Source organism: Prinia subflava, chromosome 3 (genome assembly GCF_021018805.1).
Source record: "Prinia subflava isolate CZ2003 ecotype Zambia chromosome 3, Cam_Psub_1.2, whole genome shotgun sequence".
In the NCBI taxonomy this organism is placed as follows: Eukaryota; Metazoa; Chordata; class Aves; order Passeriformes; family Cisticolidae; genus Prinia; species Prinia subflava.
Window position 1 is genome coordinate 26,297,476 of NC_086249.1, and position 19,135 is coordinate 26,316,610.

General features: G+C 37.8%; 1 protein-coding gene across 3 annotated transcripts in view; it reads right to left on the reverse strand.

Moving 5' to 3' along the window:
- Window positions 1-19,135, reverse strand: part of GRM5 (glutamate metabotropic receptor 5) — a 232,389-nt gene that overhangs the window by 119,437 nt on the left and 93,817 nt on the right. For all 3 annotated transcript variants that reach the window (XM_063394460.1, XM_063394459.1, XM_063394458.1), the window contains exon 2: window positions 10,736-10,985. In XM_063394460.1, coding sequence (XP_063250530.1) covers window positions 10,736-10,985 — 250 coding nt within the window. The remainder of the gene's footprint in view (window positions 1-10,735; window positions 10,986-19,135) is intronic.

Consider the following 19,135-nt stretch of genomic DNA (forward strand, 5'->3'; position numbering starts at 1 on the left):
GTCTGAAATGCTCAGATAAAATCAGATCTTGAGTGGCTAATATGCAATTTTTTTTATTCAGGTAGCATCTGTATGATGCATATTTGGTATGAAAAGTAAACTGATTTAGCTAAGGTTTGAAACCTTTGAACATATGAAGAATTTCAGAAATATATCCAATTTATTTTGTTTTACCCCCTTGGATACAAGGAATAATATTCCTTTTGGAATGCATTGGTAGAATTATATTAAAACTTATGTCATCCAATCATGTTTCAAAATAGTCAGCATCCAAGATTAATAATGATTTGTGCATATCAGCACTTCAAGACACACAGTGCTTAAAAACATACCAGTTAAAGTGTATTAAATCACCATATTTTATAACTATACATTTTCCCAGGATAGAGATAATTTACTCATTATAATTCAGTCAGTCTTCACCTCCTTCACTGTCACTAACTAACATGAATAAAGGTTGAACAGTATGACCTCTTAGCAAATATAAATTTTATTTTATTAACTTTAACTTCCTAATTAAAATACTGTTCCTTTAATCAATTTGGTTATTACACATTTCTAATATGAAAATTATCAACAGATTTCAGCTTGGGCCTTATTCCTTGAAATAGTACATGGCTTTTTTATCTGGTCTTCTTGAAAGTAGCATATTCTTGCCATAATTTATAATGTCTTTTCAAGGCAGGAGAGGACTAAATTCCACAGAATGAGGTTTAGTGCATTCTGGTACTTCATTCACCTTGTCAGTTGCCTTCAACCTTAACCTCTGGAGAGACAATGGCTTCACAAGAAACTATAATTCAGCCATAGTGAAGGGGAAACGTGCTGCTGAGTGTGCTTTGTCACTTTAATAGAGTGATAGAAAAATGAATTACACCACGAGTTTACAAATCAGAACTTTTCATTACCCTGAGTAATGTTCTTCCATAATGACTCACCAGTGTTAGTGGGATGGGTTCACCTGTATAAATCGCTGCTGTGTGGGTAATGTTTTTACATTCAGACTTTCCAGGTGTTTTAAGTACAACTAAATCAACTCAGATGTGAAGTTGGAGAAAAAATCTGCCTGCCTTTCTGAGTCCTACTGTTCTCTAATCAAAAAATGGAACACCTGTGAAAGTTGTTGTAAAGCTGGGACAGGTGAACATTCGCTGTCCAAGTGGTCAAGTACATCTTCCCCTTTGTCTGCCACACACTTTTATATGGTTTACCTACACAAAGGAACTCTGCACCTAAGAAAATAGGACATGAACAGAATTGATGGCATATTTGCCGAGAGAAGAGACTTCTTGGAATTCCTGGACTCCCTGGACTCCCTGGCTTGGAACAGATTATCAGTATGCAGTAACACGCAGCTACAAGCCTTTGGGTCTTCCCCTTTCACAAATACCTTCTCAGTCCACAGACAAGTGTGTGTGGTTTGGGTGTGTGCAGTGAGTCATTAGTCCTGAGTGTAGACTCTGGGATGATGCAGATAAATCAGAAAAAGAAAGTATTAAAAAGAAGCCATGGAAAATATCATACCCACTTGCTGCAGAGAAAGACAACAGAAAGGAAAGGGACCTTAAGTGTCAATCAGTACCTTATAACAAAACTTTATTTGTCACAGTGTTAATTTTAGAGGAGAAGAAGTAGGATATTTTTTTAAAAAATAAAGACTATTTTAGGCTCTCCTAATTTCATTAATCAAAATTCTGTAGCTTTCCTAATGATCATAAAATCTCAAGCATAATGCTATTTTCTATCCTGTTCCAACTGCCTTTAAATTTTTTCTAGGAATGTATACTGGATCACATTTTTCATCTTAGCTTTAACGTTTTAAAAAGTTACAATTTACCATGTAGCCTGTAGCAAACTGTGGAATAACAATGCTGAGGTTTAAGATCTTAATTTATTTTACCTCTTGAATTCATATTTTTGAGAAGAAGGCATCTAATCTTTTCTCAGGCTGAGAAAATATTTTCATTGTTCCAATGGTATTTTTGATTCCTTTTCTTAGAATTGGAAGAGTCTTTTTCATTCTTAAAATAGGCTTACATTGGAAAATTCTCTGTGATTGTTGCCTATCACTCTCAGAAGACATATTTGAAGAGAACAGTCATAAGTCAGCCACCCATGGACTTCTCCTATTCTGAATTTTAATAAGCTCTGGGAAAAAGTAGAGCTTCTAAGTCAAATATAAAATGAGAAGCATACATCTCTTGTGTGAGAACAGAGAAGCACCCACAAATGCACACAGTTTCCCAGCAATGTCTCTGACTTTTATGCAGAACATCAAGCACAGGTCTGTTGGCAATATGGAGCTGTTTTTGAGATTGCTGCACTGTCTATTTTTCAACCGTGTAGGTCATCTCATGAATTTGTCATTTTGCAATTAAAATAAACCTTATATAATTCTTCAGGATTGTTTGACATCTCTTTTTCTGTACTTTGCCTCGTGTCTCATTTCCACTGGGATAATAGAGATCTCATGTTATTCCAAAGTGTAAAACCTGTTTTCTGTTCATACTGAAAGTTGTCAAAGCAGAACAAGGGTAAGCATAAGTCTTTAAATATAGAAATTACAGTCATAGAAACTGCTTCCTTGGTTCCCATGGGTAGGACAAGGAGTAATGAGCTCTGAAGAATTATAGGTTTGACATTAGGAAGAGTATAAGGAGTAGTTATGCCTAGGAAGAAGTTGGCTGAGAGGGCTGTGTAATTTTAGTCTTTGAAATACTTTAGGTAGATCAATGCAAAGATGGATTAAGCATGAATTGGTAGAGGTGAACCAGTGGAGAAGTAAAAGGCTTGAAGGACATCCTGAGCCACTGTGTTTTTCTACAGTGCTGAGGAGCAATTCTATTCAAACATATTGACTAACAAAGCTACCTTCCTCTGGCTGTTAATGCTAGTTGTAGGGGAGAAAGAGCAGACCTTTACTTACAGGAAGTAAATAATTCAATTGGACACACATGATTTGTCATTATCGTGACAAGGTTAGAGGGGAGGGATGCCATCCAGAGGGAATTTGACAGATTTGAGAGGTGGATCCACATGAACCTCATGAAGATAAACAAGGCCAAGTGCAAGGGGCAATCCCAAATACAAGCACGGGCTGTGAAAAAAATGGATTGAGAGCAACCCTGAGGAGAAGAACTCAGGGTTGTTGGTGGATGAGAAGCTCAACATGATCCAGCAATGTGAACTCCCAGCCTAGAAAGTCAGACTCATCATGGGCTGCACCAAAAGTAGTATGCATGAAGAAACATGTCAAGGGAAGTGGTTCTCCCCCTCTACTCTGCTCTCATGAGACCCTGGACTGCTGCTTCCAGCTTCCAGCATGAGAAGGCTTTGGACCTGTTAGAGGGAAACCTGAGGAGGGCCACAAAGATGACCTCAAGAGCTTCCCATACAAAGGCACCAAGAATTCTCCAGGAAAACTTTGCTCCATCCTGGCTTGATGTCACCTTCTGCCATTCATTTGCAGTTGACCACTCCCAGAAAGAACACACTGGTTTAATGGACCTTTGATCTGACCTGACAGAGTATTTTCTAATGCTATGTTTTCAGATGTGTAGGTGTGCTTACGTGCCAATATTCTCCATTGTTTCATTATGCCATGGTAGACATCCACCCCAACACCCTCACCACCACTAACACCCACCCCAAGAAATACATATCATTCCTGAAACAGCAAAATGAAGACATTCTTCCAATGAATATAAGTAGAGTTTATCCCACCACCTGATCTACATTAGTGACTGTAAAATTGGACAGCAAGGTGCAATATCTATCAGAAACAAATCAGATAGATGCCAAGAAAAAATAGAAAGGCATACAAGAAAGTTTTAAAAGTCAGGCAGGTTGATTTACTTCCAGTGTATATGTTTGATATGTTTGCCTTGCTTGTCTCCTTAAAATCTTCAAGCATGGCTTGTGGAGTATGAACCACAGAAAGGAAATTATGCTTTTTTCAATCATTGCACAAACAGTCTTGACCAACCACTTCACTGCTTCCATCTGCAGCAAGACACCACTGCTATTGCTCACCCTGAGGGTCTCTGAGCCATGAGGCTGCCTCAAACAGAGACCACAATGCTCCTATTGAAATCCAAGTTATTCTTTACCCACTAGTCGGCTTTATTTCTAAAGCCTGTCTTTGGATACAGGAAGTAAGACAGCTTTTCATTTCACTAATCTCTTTTACAGCTCTAGAAAGCAAACCTTTGTTTTGCTGTTAAATTGCTGGGTTTTTTGGGTAACAATGAAGATTCTGACTTAATGCTGCTATTTACAATGCATTTAATTACTACACATACAATGATACCTGCTTCCTTGGGTTACACAATGATGCCTGAAAAAGAGAACAGAGATAAGTAAAGAGTGGGCAGCAGACAGCTGTCTTAGAGGAAACAGCTTTCAAGTGAGGCTGCACCAGGCTCCTGCCTACTGTGGATTGAAGCCAAAGGATCAGACTGTTCATACAGGCTGGGGTTGCACAATTGTACTCTAAAAGCACCTTTTCACCTGCTTGTTTTGTCCCTGGAGGAGAGACCTGCACATTTATACAGCATTTATCTTCCACAGTTTTGTCACAGGTTAGGCAGTAAGAACTACTCTAGACAAAATAATTTTGTCTGATTAGTACTTCCCAGAAGCAGCAGAAATAACCAAAAATTAATCTTTCTAGAGCACATTTCAGGTCTACAAAATTTCATGTCCTAATTTGTTTTACAAGAACTTCTTCACCAGTTGGACTTGTACAAAGATAGAAGCATGTTAACCCACACCACACAGCATACTTCCTGGAAGGAAATCACTGCATTCTTTGCAGTGAGATCTTTCTTCATCCAACAGTCACTTTTTAAAATCTCACAAAAAATTTCTTTTTAAACTGTTTAAAAGAGCTCATTTTCCTCAGATCATCTATCTTGCTTTAATTTTCCTTCAGCTATAGTTGCTCTTTTTAGTCACTAACCAGCTTTTTTCATATATATTGCTGACTATCCTATCAGCTGAATTACTTTGGGAACTTCCTGGAAATAATGCTTCTCCACATTTTATTCTCCCTCTTTATCCTTGTCTCTACTACTTCCTTACTTACTTTTTTAGCTCGTTTGCTTTTAGAATCAATGAAGATTTCCTCCAATCCATCTCCTCAGGAGCTAAGCAGATATCTTATTAGGTGATTTGTGATAGAGAATATCTATGTTGTTCTGAGAAGAATGGGCACCTCTTCAGTGGTCCTTGTGCTCTCTTGCAGAGCCTCACTTGAATTTCTTGTGATCATCACACTGCTAAAAGTTGTGTCCTGCTCTTGCTCATCTTCCTCTGGACATGCTCCCCAGCCATGGCATGCTTCAGAGGCACAGCCTGAGGCACCCCGAGGCACAGACTTCACATATCAGAGAACAGAGTGAATCCTGAAAATGTAGGATGTGGTTCTTCATCTTTGCAAGGGCTTTGCAGCACGTAATCATCAAGTCCTGACTACTTCAAAGAAGGTGGAAACTCTGAGAGATGCCCTGCAGCTCTAGATTTCCCGTTCCTTTGCTGTAGATATTGCAGCCAAGTCACAGTTTTATTTCTGTAAATCCTGGCTAAGTATCTAAGAGTCATGTAGAGATTAAATCAGACTGATAAATTTTGGACATGTCTCTTCAGCTGGACAGCTTAAAATCAGAATCAGCCCTAGAGTCTAAGGACATTTCCATTGCTGATAATTTTTTTAATTAATTTTGTATAATTTTGTCATTTAATGCAACAGAAAGTCTGGATAATCTTAATTATCTCAATTTTTTCTAATCAGATATGATAGTAAATACAATAGTAAATCTGATATAACATATGCATATGTGTGAAGCAAATGGAAGTTCCAGTAATCTCCTGAAGAGGAGGTACAGCTTATGGAATGTCATTTGGAAGCTGCAGACATTGAGCAAGCCATTTTTATCTCTATATACCTACTTTCCCTTTAAAATCATGGAATCATTAAAGTTGGAAAAAGCCTTAAGGATTATAAAGTCCAGCTGTTCACCACTAAACCATATCTGCAAGTGCCACATGCACACACGCTTAGAACATTTCCAGGGATGGTAATTTCAACACTTTCCTGGGCAGGCAATTGTTCCAGTGCCTGATCATTTCAATGTTATCATCCTTTCCCTTATCTTCTCCTTTAGGTAGGAAAAGTCTGACTGTCTTGCACTTGGAATCAAAAATCGTTTGCAAAATTTCTGTGTTTTGCTTTTTAGATTTATACAATAACTATTTTGTAATAATAAACAAATCAACCAGGGGAAGTTCTCTTGTCTAGAGGTAAAAGACATATAGTGACTGCATCCATGAATCTTAATGTTCTTCTACCCCAAAACAGAGTATCTATGTCCCATCTGCTTCTTAGTAATAATCCCTTGGTAACTGCTGTCACCAACATTATGCTGAGTCCCATCCCAAGAGTGTTAATTGATATAAAATAAAATAATTCCAACAAGCAAAAAAATAATATAACTATTCAGTGCTGTGGTAGTGTTTTCTGAATCCATTTCATTTAGGACAGTAATAGTCAATACTCATAAGTTCTGTTGCAACTAATAGTTTCTATTTTATTACAAAAAATCATGTGACCTAAGGAGCACTAAGATACTTAGTCATTCTCAGACATGTTTTGGAAACCCTGCAAATGAAAGGCATCAAATAAGATTATCACAGACATTTTGTCCAAAGATCAGAAACTAGGGGTCTGGAGGATCCGGATGAAGGTAGACATACAACACAAAAGAAAGTTTCAGCTGTTGGGACTGAACATTACATAAAATGAGGAACAGCTGAATATCATGTACAGCCAAGCTGGTTTAATCTACATAATTTATACTCCATGCTTCCTTCTGAAATCTGTTTCAAAATTACTCTGCAACGTGAACGTATTATTTATCCTCGAATGAATTTATCTCCTGGCATATAATCTATGGATGACAGAAGCAGTGGAGACAAATAGGTGAAGCTGAAAAACAATTAAGTTAAAATAACATTTTTTTCACCCTTGAAAGTCAGCACACTCACCTTTATATTTGAGGTAAGTCCAATTCTTCAAGATGCATGCAGTAAATATTTGCCAAGCATTTGAAATGTTTTTCATGAATCAAAAACTCTGGAATGTTACAATCACTAATGACACACCACCTTGCATATCTGTCACAGGCAGGCAATGCAATTTCAGAACCTGCATAGTAGGTCAAGAGTGGAGAGTTTATTGAAAGGTATCTTTTTCCTCCCCCTGGGGCTGAATAAGGTAATTTATGTGATATGCACTCCCCTTGGCCAATCAATTTTCTGTTTATCTGAGCATAAACCGGATGCTGTGAGAAATTCATAGCTTAAAAAAATCCCCATATTTTTGCAAGGCTTTGGATGGAAAACATTAGGGGTGAATCCAAATTAAAAATGGAACATAAATGAAAACAAAGAAAAAGTGAAGCTGTTGATGTATTTATGGTTTCCCATAAAGCTACTGTGTGGCTTTAGATCTTTCTGTGCATTTCGAAAAGAAACAAAATAATTCTCCACTTAACAAAACAAGAGGGAAGAATTTGTGGGGGAACAAAAACATATTCATTAGTAGATGGAGTTTTTCTTGTAAGCTCGTTGCATTCCAGTGAAAAGTACTCTCACTGCACTTGGAATGTCTTTTTATAGACTTCTCGGTTCAATGGTCAGCCCAGAGAAACTCCAGGATCAGACAATGAATGAAAGTATAAATATTATCCTAGTCCATGATCCTGCATAGCATTGCAAGAAAAATTAATTTCATTAGCCTTCCTTGATTTCAGATGTAGTTCTTTCCCCTTAGAGCACTCTGAACCATCTGTTCTTCTCAAAATCTGTCTACTGATTTTTCCCCCTACAAATGATGTACGAAAAGGTCCCCAATACAATCTGCTTGTATGAGATTTGGGTTTGTACTGGTGTCACATCCATCCCAGGCCAATGTTTCACACTGTTCTCTGCAGAACCAATTGACAATCCTAGCTTCTGACCAACAGTTAAATATTCACAGACAACAGAGCCAAACAGTCAAAACAAAGAAAGCACACAGTACTTCAAGGTCCTGGAAAACAGAGCTTTAAATCCCTACAGGAACTCAGGTTATCACTGGACCATGATGTCAGTGTCTTTCACCCCATTTATGTCAAGAAGTTTTATTGCAAGTTCCCTGTTTTTTCTTTTGCTTTTCTCTTTTGCCTCTGCCTCAAAACCTAGAGATTAGCCTATAGTGGAAGGAGAACATTTCTGTAAGAATGAACATTTTTATGGAACACTGTCACTCCACAACTTCCCATACGCTACACAGGATTCTTGCTGCATGACAAACATAGAACACTGCTCTACAGACTAAGGACACTCAAGGCCTAACAAAAGTCCTCAGTTGCAAAACTAGTTAGTTTTTGTTTGTTTGTTCTTTTGTTTTATTTTTCCCTGGCTTACAGTTGATTTTGATAACAAATTGGAAACAGATCTATTGAAAAATACAGGATGCTCCAAGACCCTTGGGATCTCTGAAGTGCAGAGCCAAATGTAGAGAGATTATATCTCTCCAGCTATCCTTGTCTGATGCAGCACTTACTGGCTGGGGACATATTAAGCTATGTCTGAGTAGCCATTTCTCAGCCATTACCTTGGAATCTCTGATAATAAATTAAAAGCATAGAAATAAAATCCCTACACTTTCCTTTTCCTTTCATTGTAAACACTCCCCGTTAATGCAGAATTTTTCACAATTAAATTGTGAAGTACTATCACAGACATGGGTACTCCCCAAATGGTCAGGTAGAATCAAAAGTTCAATTGTTTCAATTGGAAAGACTTTATGGTTTAGGCTTCTAGGAGAAGCTGTCACTCTCAATTTACTCAATGGAAGTCATATATTGAATAACAACTTTTTTATAATTATTCATGACAATTCCCACTGCACCTAGAAACAGGTATTTTTTACAAAGAAACAAAACAAACAAATAAACAAAATCTTAAAGCAAAGCCTCAAAGCCTATTCTCTTTAGACCCTGCTTTTTTAAAAGAGATAATCTGTATTGCTCTGCTCTTATTTACAACCAGCAGTTCCTGAAGTCCTTATTCATAAAAGCATCTCAGAGGGTTAAATTTAGCACTGTTCTACATAAAGCCCATACAAAATTATGCACAGTTCAGTCTGGAGTAGTAAAGGGCCAACTTTTTTTTTTGAAAACAATGCTTATGTGCTTCTAAATTTGGATACTACTGCAGATAGTTGACAATTTTTGTATTTAGGACGGAAGAAGATAGGAAATATCCTATCCCACTGGGGGTGGCATTTGCTCCAGTCTACTCTAAACAACTGACAAGTAGGCTTTTCCACAAATGGTAGTGATCAAGACAGTCTTTGTACAAGCCTTTTTCTACAATACTATTTCTCTGAGCTACTTGAAATATTCACATGACCAACAAGGGACCTAAGAAGGTCCCATTTTGCTCTATTAACTGTAGAGAAAATACTGATAGCTACATAGAAATGTCTAAATTATAGACATCTAAAAATGTTTAGGTGAATCTCACCTTTGGGTGTCTGTCCAGAAAAGGATCAAGACAACCCATGGAAGTCCCTACAGATAAAATGTATTTGAAAAGAAGGGTGGAGAAGGTTGCCATGCATCAGAGAAAGAATTAAGAAATTCCCATCTGAAAATACCAAAATGTAGGCTGATGTCAAAGAATAAGGGCAGAGACAAGAGCCACAGTTGTTGCCTGTTTGCTTCCCCCTTTGCCCAAGGGGGAAGAGCAGCTGTGTGCAACAGGGCAGGTTGGGAACAGAGGCTGGTGTCCTACCAGTTTGACAGACTCAGTCTCCCAGCATCCAAAATAATCCTTGGAAGTTTCCCTGGAGGTGTTACCAAGACCTCTGGTTTCCCTGACACCATTTTACTTATGTTCCTGTAGGGTTCATGCTTGGGACAGCAACAGGTCATCCCTGTAATAACACACTGAAAAAGCATTGAATTGCATTAATTGACTCCCTGTATACTCCATTCTGTTTTCAATACATAATTTTTCCTGTCTTGCTTAGAATCCAATTGTTGAATAAGGGGGAAATGTAAAGATCCCTTTAGGTTCACATCAATAACCTCTCTGCTTATGAGACCAGCATCTTTTCCTTCTGGATGAACACACACTAAGTGATTTTTCTTTTCTTCCTTTGGTAGTTAAGAAACACTTATATCATTGAGCTAAGAGAAAGGATTACCTTTATATTTCCCTTAGGACAGTATGCACATCAGCACATTGGCTCAGGAAGAAAAGGTGATAGTTAACAAACTTTGTTTTGGGGAGTTCTGTTTCAGGTACACCCAGAGGCCACATCGGCAATTCTTAAGACAGAGTTACTGGAATGAGACACAGTTTCAGGCTGTATGTGCACACAGTGCATTTTAAACTGAAGTGAACAAAATGGGTGACAGATGTAAGATTTGTGTGCCATCTTTCCCTTACTGCTGCTAGGAGTGGCCAAGCAGACTCCTGTTTGCCTGGCACATCATGAGAATGATGCATGTCTTTGTAGTGTTTGTACTGCTGTAACAAAGCTGACATTACTTCCCATCTTTTAGATATGCACAGGTACAGGAGAGGCTGAGTCTGTGCTTCTTGTACTCCATGTCCAGAAAACTGGACGGTTTTGGTTTTTCTGCCCTGCTGACTAAAACTATAACTGCACAGTACTACTCACCTGCCCAGCAGCAAAAACTCCCCAGCCAGTCCCAGGCGCCTCATGGCCATCAAGAGGCCTCTCACAGTCATGCCTTCACAGAAGCACGCAACCACCCTTGCCTTGGGCAGGTGGCTCCGCAGCTTTCGCAGCAGCTTGTCGAAGCTCTGCTCGCCAGCGTTGCTGTAGATCTTGTAGGAGTGTGCAATGCAGATCCCTTCCTTGGCCGCCATATCCTTGAAAGCTTCCATTCCACTTTCGCCGTAGTTTCCTGAATACAAACAGAAACAAAAATGCGTACATTAAAATCTGCAGCAGCTTCTCTTCAGAAATGTCAGATATTTTAAATGTGTTGAACCTCTGCAGAGAGATCACTGTACCAATCTTAACAATATCACTTTAACCCTTTAATTAATCAATTTTTCAAGACAAGGTCAAAATATTTTCCTAGAAAATTCACTACTCTTCAAGAGACTGCATCTCTGCTTAAACCAAAGGTGGTTGTGTACCTCACTATGTGTGAGGATCTGGTCCACAATGTGTACAACAATGTACACACAAATGGTAATCTCTTCTGATTCTCTTAAATGGATTAAATGTGGCCAAATGCACTGTGAAACACTTCAATGAATTGAAAAATATATATTGAGAATTAGTTTTTAGGTGTACTACTTTAAATACATGCAAATAAAGCTCGTAACATCACCTAATTCATAATGCAATCTGAAAAGCAATAGTTTTTATTTCAGTTAGAGTGAAAAGTAAAATTTATTTTGCTCAAGGAAAAACTTTTTACTGGAGAATGAATAATAAAATTGAAGATTAGCATTACAGGGATCACTGGAGCACAGATTAACTCAATGTGCTTTAATATTTTTTTTCTGGGTTTTTTTCTGTTTGTTTGTTCTGGATTAAATTTCTACCACTGGGAAAAACTTCATCTTTTCCTTCCATATCTTCTTCCTCTATGGGGATAAACTGGTAATAGATATTAACAGACAGATACTTTTTTTCCTTTTTTCTGTCTCACCACAGAAACTTTCTTCACTGCCAGGCTTACGTAAAAGTCCCAGTGCTTAAACAGTGGATGCACTGATACCACTGACAGTCATCCTGACCAGGATTGTGTGTCTGGTTCCCTGTGCTCCTCCATCTGGCTGTTGAAATCTGTTTCGTGTCTCATTTAAATAAGAAGGCCTGTGAGGCAGGAAATCTTCCTCAAAAGTAATGTCTTAAACTCTCAGTAATATTCCACAGAAATACAATCAGTTAATTACTTAATAAAACTGTGAGTGTAAAGTGATGATGTTGGAAGAAACCGCTGATCCTTCACAAATTTGTTAGCTTTCAAACGGAAGAATCTGTAAGAAAAATTCTCTCTCTTACCTGCAGAATTACAAGTACATAGGAGCACTGACAGTGACAATGTATGTGGAGCACTGAGGATCAGACATGGATTTGGACTGTCATCTGTTTGGTTTTTTTTTTTTTTACTTTGGACATCAGAGCCATCAAGCCTTCATCTTGCCCATCTGGGGAGCCATCCCTATCACTCTGGTGCTACAGCTCAGCAGCTTTGTTACACTCAGCACTGAATGTGAATGCAAAAGTGCTCAGTTTTAGGATCTTGCCATCCAAATAGTCAAAAGAGACAATGAACAAGAAGACAGGAAGTAACATTATCTTCATTTTGCATCAGGAAGGAATCACTGAGACCCTGAGACCACTAAATTTCCAAATTGCACCCAACCAGAATGGCAACCTGAATGCAGGTCTCTCTACCTAAAGGGACTTTCATTTCCTTCCTTGTTGTGATGAGGCCTAATGGAAACCACATCACCATGCAAATTGTGCCTGGACAAAATGTCATTTAAACTCAGTTGTTGCAGTACTTCCTGAGAGTAGTAAATCAGGAGTCCAGTGCTTACTCCTGTGCCATGCCCTTAGGGCAAACTGTGTTTCCTGTGGTACATGAGCATCAAGTGATTCCCATGGGATGCTGAAACAGTTCAGCTAGAGGTCAAAACCATAGTGTCTCATGAAACATGTATTATAGCTGCCAAAGTCAGTCTGAAGGAAAAATGGGGGTCAGTCATATTTAACTCCCAGCAGACCCAGAGGCCTTCAAAAATAAAATTACGCTGTATAACAGGAAATAAACTACTTTGGCTAAAAGTATTCTCATTTAGGTCATTCTGCATCAACATTAAATGTTCTATTTCACTTTTTCTAACAGAAAATAAAAAGAACAAGGAAACATTGTCAATCTTTGCTAGAAGATGAAAGTTTGAGGAAAAACTGTATATCCCAATATGCTGGTTTTGGCTGTGGTAGAGTTAATTTTCTTCACAGTGGTTATTTCGATTTGTGCTGAACACAGGGTTGATAACATGGAAATGTTTTTGTTGTTGCTGAGCAGGGCTTACACAGAGACAAGGCCTTTTCTCCTGTTCATGCTCTTGTGCTGGCGAGGATGTTGGGGGTGCATGGGCTGCTGAGAGGGGACACAGCTGGGACAGGTGACCCCAGCTGATTAAAAGGATATTCCAGACCATATGACAGCATGCTCAGTACATAAAGTTCAGGGAAGAAGGAGAAAGGGAGGGATGTTTGGAGTGATGCTGTTAGTTTTCCCAAATCAGCATTATGCTTGATGGGGCCCTGAAGCTGTCTCCAGGATAAAGCTGAACACCTCATGGGAAGCAGTGATTTAATTCCTTGTTTGTTTTGCTTGTGGGCACAGCTTTTGCTCCACTAATTAAACTGTCTTTATCTTAAACCATGGGTTATTTAGCTTTTACCTTTCTGATTCTCTCCCCAGTCATGTTGGTAGGGGAGTGAGCGAGTGGTTTCCTGGTGCTTCGTTGCTGGCTGGGCTAAATTATGACACCCAAAGACATTGAAATTTTGAAGATCTCATCCTCTGTCAAAAAACTCTCAGTGGAAAATTCCCAGCCAGGTCTAGTTGACTTACAGATCTGCATATCTTCTATGTTCCAGATACTGCAGTATTTGTTTGAAAGTGTTATTAGCATTCAAACTGTTATCCTGAGGCTTGGTATAAAGTTGAGAATAGGTTTAATTACAGTAATGAAAAATAGCAGGTCTTTTAGAGAGCACAAAGTGCATTAACTCTTTTCCAATCAAATAAAATCAGCTTGAGCACAAACACCATGGTTTCATCAAGCATCAAGACGGGTTTTTATGAAACCATACAAAAACTTATGTGTCATCCAAAATGGTAGGAAACATGTTGAACTACCAGGAGTACTTAGTAAAATGTTATGTTCTTAACATTTGGAAGAAAATACACCCTGGCGATCCAAATCTGAGAGTCACTGAGGTCTCCAACTGGGAAAACTACAACCCTATGACATGAGCTGAAGGGAGATTTGATGAAAACAGAAAGCAGTTTTGCTTCAAGACACTCATACAAATACACCAGTGGTGCTCTTGCCTTGCTGATTAAACTCCACGCAATTAATTATTCATAGTGATTTCTCCTGTTGTGCAAGTGGTTTGATGAGGTATGTATATCTCATATGAGCTATGCTGTGGGGATAATGAACACTCCTTGATGGAAAAAGAAAATCTTTTCTGTTAAGTTGTTTTTTCACCATATAGTAGCAAAAATTTCTTCTGGGCTCTCTTTCTGAATAAAACATGCATGCCCATAAACGTATGCATGTAGCATTGAAGGAATGAGAGTGGGAAAGCAGGTAAGGTACATTCTGTCATTTCCTTGGGGATGAGATGTGAGGTTCACAGTGGAAGAGGATCTCCATGCTTTCTGTATGGAACTGACCTCCTTAAGGACGTGATTCTTCGGTATACCTTTAGTAGTACTACCAAAACTGCCACAGCAAGAGCAAGTTTCCACCAACGGGGCAATTCTCACTGTTCAGCCCAGTCTATGCCACAGGAGAAAGGATATAAGGCCTTCAAGATTTGCACAAATTGATGGACAATGGTTAAGACAAACTGTCTTATGCAGTTTGTAGTTTCACTTCCAAGTGAAAATTAATTCAGAACTCCTAAGATGGAAACTAACATTCGTTGGTGAGTCCCATGTGATGAAAGTTGCCTACGTACTTGGGAAATTATCCATGTAGCTATTTTGTTTCCACTTCTAAATTTAAAGAAAATTTTGAAGGAAATGTTCAACAGAAGGGAGAGATTGATTTACTCTTGCTTGCCTAATTCCAGTTCATCAGAAAAGACACCACAAAAAACACAAGCTGGAGCTCAAGTACAGTCAATTTAAATTCAGCTCCTCTTGTCCCACCATACTCCATCTCTATTTCAGTATTTGAAAACTGGCATCTTTATACTGCAACTGGTTCTGCTGGAGGAGGTATCACAGGTTTTTAGTTGGTATTCCTATCCTCTTGAAACTTTGTCTTCTGTGCTGCAATCAGAGCTATTAGCAGTAGATAGCTTTTGTAAACGTGTCCTCTTGGCAACAAATGGCAGCTGGATTCTTGTAAAATACTGGCCTGGATCCTGCATGTTGCCTACCTGAACGTCTGGCCCTAAGCCCAGTCAAAAGCTACTCCCATATGTCTCTTCATGTTTTTTTAAAAAACCAATTACATCATCGTGTAGAAGAGTTATCCCTAATGCAGAGTTGGAATTTTGTTCAAAACTCAAGCATATGTGTCCACACCTACAGTCTAACTATAACAATCTGTTGGTTCCACTTCCCATGAATCAGTACTAGAAACTATTAAGAAGCTTAAAAAGAACAGATTGTGCTTTTTTTCCAGATGCAGCTTAATATAGTACAGCACATAATAATATTTCAATCTGATAGAAAAGGGTCAGGCAAACTGCAGGTGGCTCTTACTTCCCCTCCTGCCCAGTGATTGAGCCAATTAAACAACCCAACTGTAAACCATTAAGATCTTATGTGCATTATACAGCAAAACAATGTTTCAATTCTTAAAATAATTAGCAAAATGTACTGACATCTGCCATGTCACCTCAAAGGTTATCAATAGGAGGTGAAAAGTCTCTACTGCCAAATGGGAGAACAAACTACGTTTTCTCCTGCCCAGGAATTTTTGGGATGTCGTTTTGCATAAAAAGAGCTTTTATTTTAATCAATAGCTGTACATGCAAATTGTTATCAGATAGTTCTTTTGTCTAAGAGATATCAGTGACCATAGGTGAGCATCAACCTTTAGGAGAGATAAAAGATGTAGAATTATTTCTGGCAGGTCACAGTGAAAATTCACAAAGTAAAAGAAGAGGAGCCTTGAGTGAAACCGAAGAAATGCATTATATCATTCATTAGGCTGGTAATAATCCTACCTGTCACAAAGCATATTTATTTAAGCAGAAACGCTCTCATTATTTTTCTAGACAAGGAAGAACAAACCAGAATAATATTCTTTGTTGTATCTGAGCCACGGAAAAGAAGTCAATTCAGGTTAAAATTTGCAGTATATGTTTTGCAAGAAATAAAGGGAATGCAGGGCTTCATTTTCCACTAGTTTCTATTTGCACCAAAAGGATGAACTTTGTCAGAAGTATAAAAAAAGAAGGCATAGCTTTGGTATAATTTTGAAAATGCCTGTGGGAGTAATACAGTATATTTATGAAAGGCAACATGTTGGTTGATTAGCAGGATGATCTTCCCAAAAGTTGAGGATATGGGGGTGTTTCCCAAATGGAAATATTAAAGGTGTTTTTGACTGTGCCAATTCAAATTAATCATGGAAAAACACCAATAGTACCTGCCACTATGTGCTAGATATTCACCACATTTTACTCTTGTGACTATGGGTCTTTAAAAGTACCTCACTACCAAGAATAAGGGCATAAACCAAGTCTTTTGAGCAGCTGCAGCAACCACATGCCACTGATATAACATGATCAAAATCACAGACTTCTGTGTAGTTAAGTCTGCAAATAGAACATGACAATAGAGTGTTATTTTATACTAAAGGGTACAAACCATATGAAATCAAAACACATATGCCTGAAATTCTGGAGTTGCTTATGTGTGTTTAAAAAAAAAAAAAAAAAAAGAAAGAAAGCCCAACTTCTTTTCATCTGATCCAAATATGTTATTTAAATGACTTTAAATGGGATTTTATTTTCTATATTAAATATATATGAATAAAACAATAAAAAGTAAAATAAAATGTTCATTTTGAAAGCAATCCCTTAAAAACAAATGAGAATAGTTCCTCCAAATATATTCCACTTAAATATTTCCAGCTTTTTTCTTAATAAGCGCTTGGAGACTGAACTGTTCCACTTCAATCATCTTGAGTGTTAGATAGCAGCTTCAAGACCTTTGGGTTCTTTCCTCATAAAATATTGAAAATGAAAATTTGAATTTCATGGAAAAAAGTATAAATATGTACACACTTTTGTATGGACAGAAGGTTTCTCCAAAGAAATGACTTCTCTAGTGAAGCAGACAGGGAATGTTTGCTGGGCTTGGAGAAACCTTCTCTCTGCCCTGCTCAGCAAAGAAGTGGCATAGGGCAAAAATTCCATAAGGGATTAAATTAGGAATGCTTACTCCATCCTTAAAATTGCTGTACTTGCCTTCTGTAAGCATAGACGGTCTCAAAGTGATTCAAAGAACAAAATCTAAAGTCTGAGGCCCCATAGGGGACATGATGGCTGCAGTTGGGACTCTGTCCTTAGCTGTCCATATGATAGTGTAGAATCATTTGCATTTTTTCTTGGATGTTAATCTTATCTTTTCAAACTAAAAGCTCTTCAAACAGCATTTCTCTATTACCAAGCACTCATAAAACTCAGACCCCAAAGGGTTGCCTATGCCTCTGTATGTTGCCTATTACAATTCAGGATGTGTCAATATAAAGAAAAACATGAGTTACCATGATGTCATGCTAGCTATGAGCCTAATTTCCTCTCTGTGAAGAGGTTTTAGGTTTTTAGTTTTCTACTTTTGAGGACATTAAATGTTTTCATAATGACAAAAATGTTAGCTGACCAAAGGCCTTCCACCCCTCCTACCCCCCACCCTCTAATCTTCTTAAAATTCAATCCACTGAAATAATGTCTGGAAATTATACTATTTGATTTAGATATCAACCATTTTATCGTTTAATATAAAACCATATTACTTTCTGCAAAGTAAAATAAAATCAAACGTATTTTGAATCTGAAAAATGAAAATAGGAAACTATTTTTATTTCTAGAGTAATAAGCAAAAATATTTGAACATTTAAAAACAAGTTTAATTTATGTAATTAGGAAAATAATTCACTCTTTTCTGTGAGATTTAGTTTAAACTACTAGGTATTTTCTGACTCAAAGTTCTCATCCAAAGGCATTTAGACCAGGTCTATTCATAAGGTACTTGTTTAACTAACCAACTTTTAAATTATTTTAGAAAAGTAGCATATAATATACTCCAAATATAACTGCACTTTAATTAATTTAAACAAATCTGTTCATTATCTCCTCATCTAAGAGAGCTCATAAGTATCAGTTTGATATCAAAGTCTCTTCTCTCTCATCTTCTCTGAGCTATTTTGAAATAATAAATTAATTTCTCAAGATAATGATGACCTAGTTTCACAGCTTAATGCACCTCACTTTTATTTATTTTAAAATTATCACCTCATAACTTTAAAAGAGAAACTCATTTAAACATTGCTGTTATGTGAGCAAAGGGAACAGTGTGGAGACAGCCTTTTCTGTATGCTTCCTTTGATCCCTCCCGCTGACTGGAATGTCTGCAGCTTTGTGGCTCTTGTCCACTGAGCAACGTTTGAAGTCCTACATGATGGTAATGTCTACTAGAGGATTTAAAGTCTGACAGCTCTTGCAGAAACACGCTGCCATTGCTGACTGCTCTCCTTGTTTTCAGACTGGAGAGATTAAGATCTTTCTGTACTTTCTGTTTCGGAAATAACTCTTTCTATCTACCTGACTCTAAGACATTTGCCTTAATAAAGGAACAGTTCCTAGTGGACTTTGGGGATGCTCAACTTTTCTTTCATTTTCCTTCAGGGTTACATTTTTCTTTTTTTTTGTTTAGTTTTCAGACGAAATGAGAACACCTGAGACTGACAGTATTGGACTCCATGCTGTTTCTTCTAGGAGACAAAAGTTAAGACAGACCGGAGAGGGCTTTGCACTGGGAACTCTTCTGTCTATGATTCTGAATCCTTCATTGTGGATGTAGTGAATTCCCAAGGAGTTCATCTGCCTGTGGTTTATTCACTAGTCCCAGTTCTAATTTAGGCTATCAATTATTGTATTTCTCGAAAGAGTTGGTCCATTCTACAAGTGAACAGCAGTACACTTCTGTAAATTCACAAACTGGAGCATAACTTCATGTAATATTAATTCTTAACTCTGCTATGGTTTGCATCCGGTCTTTCCTGAAAGACACATGATGTCCTATTTTACTGATGCAGTAAGTGAGCA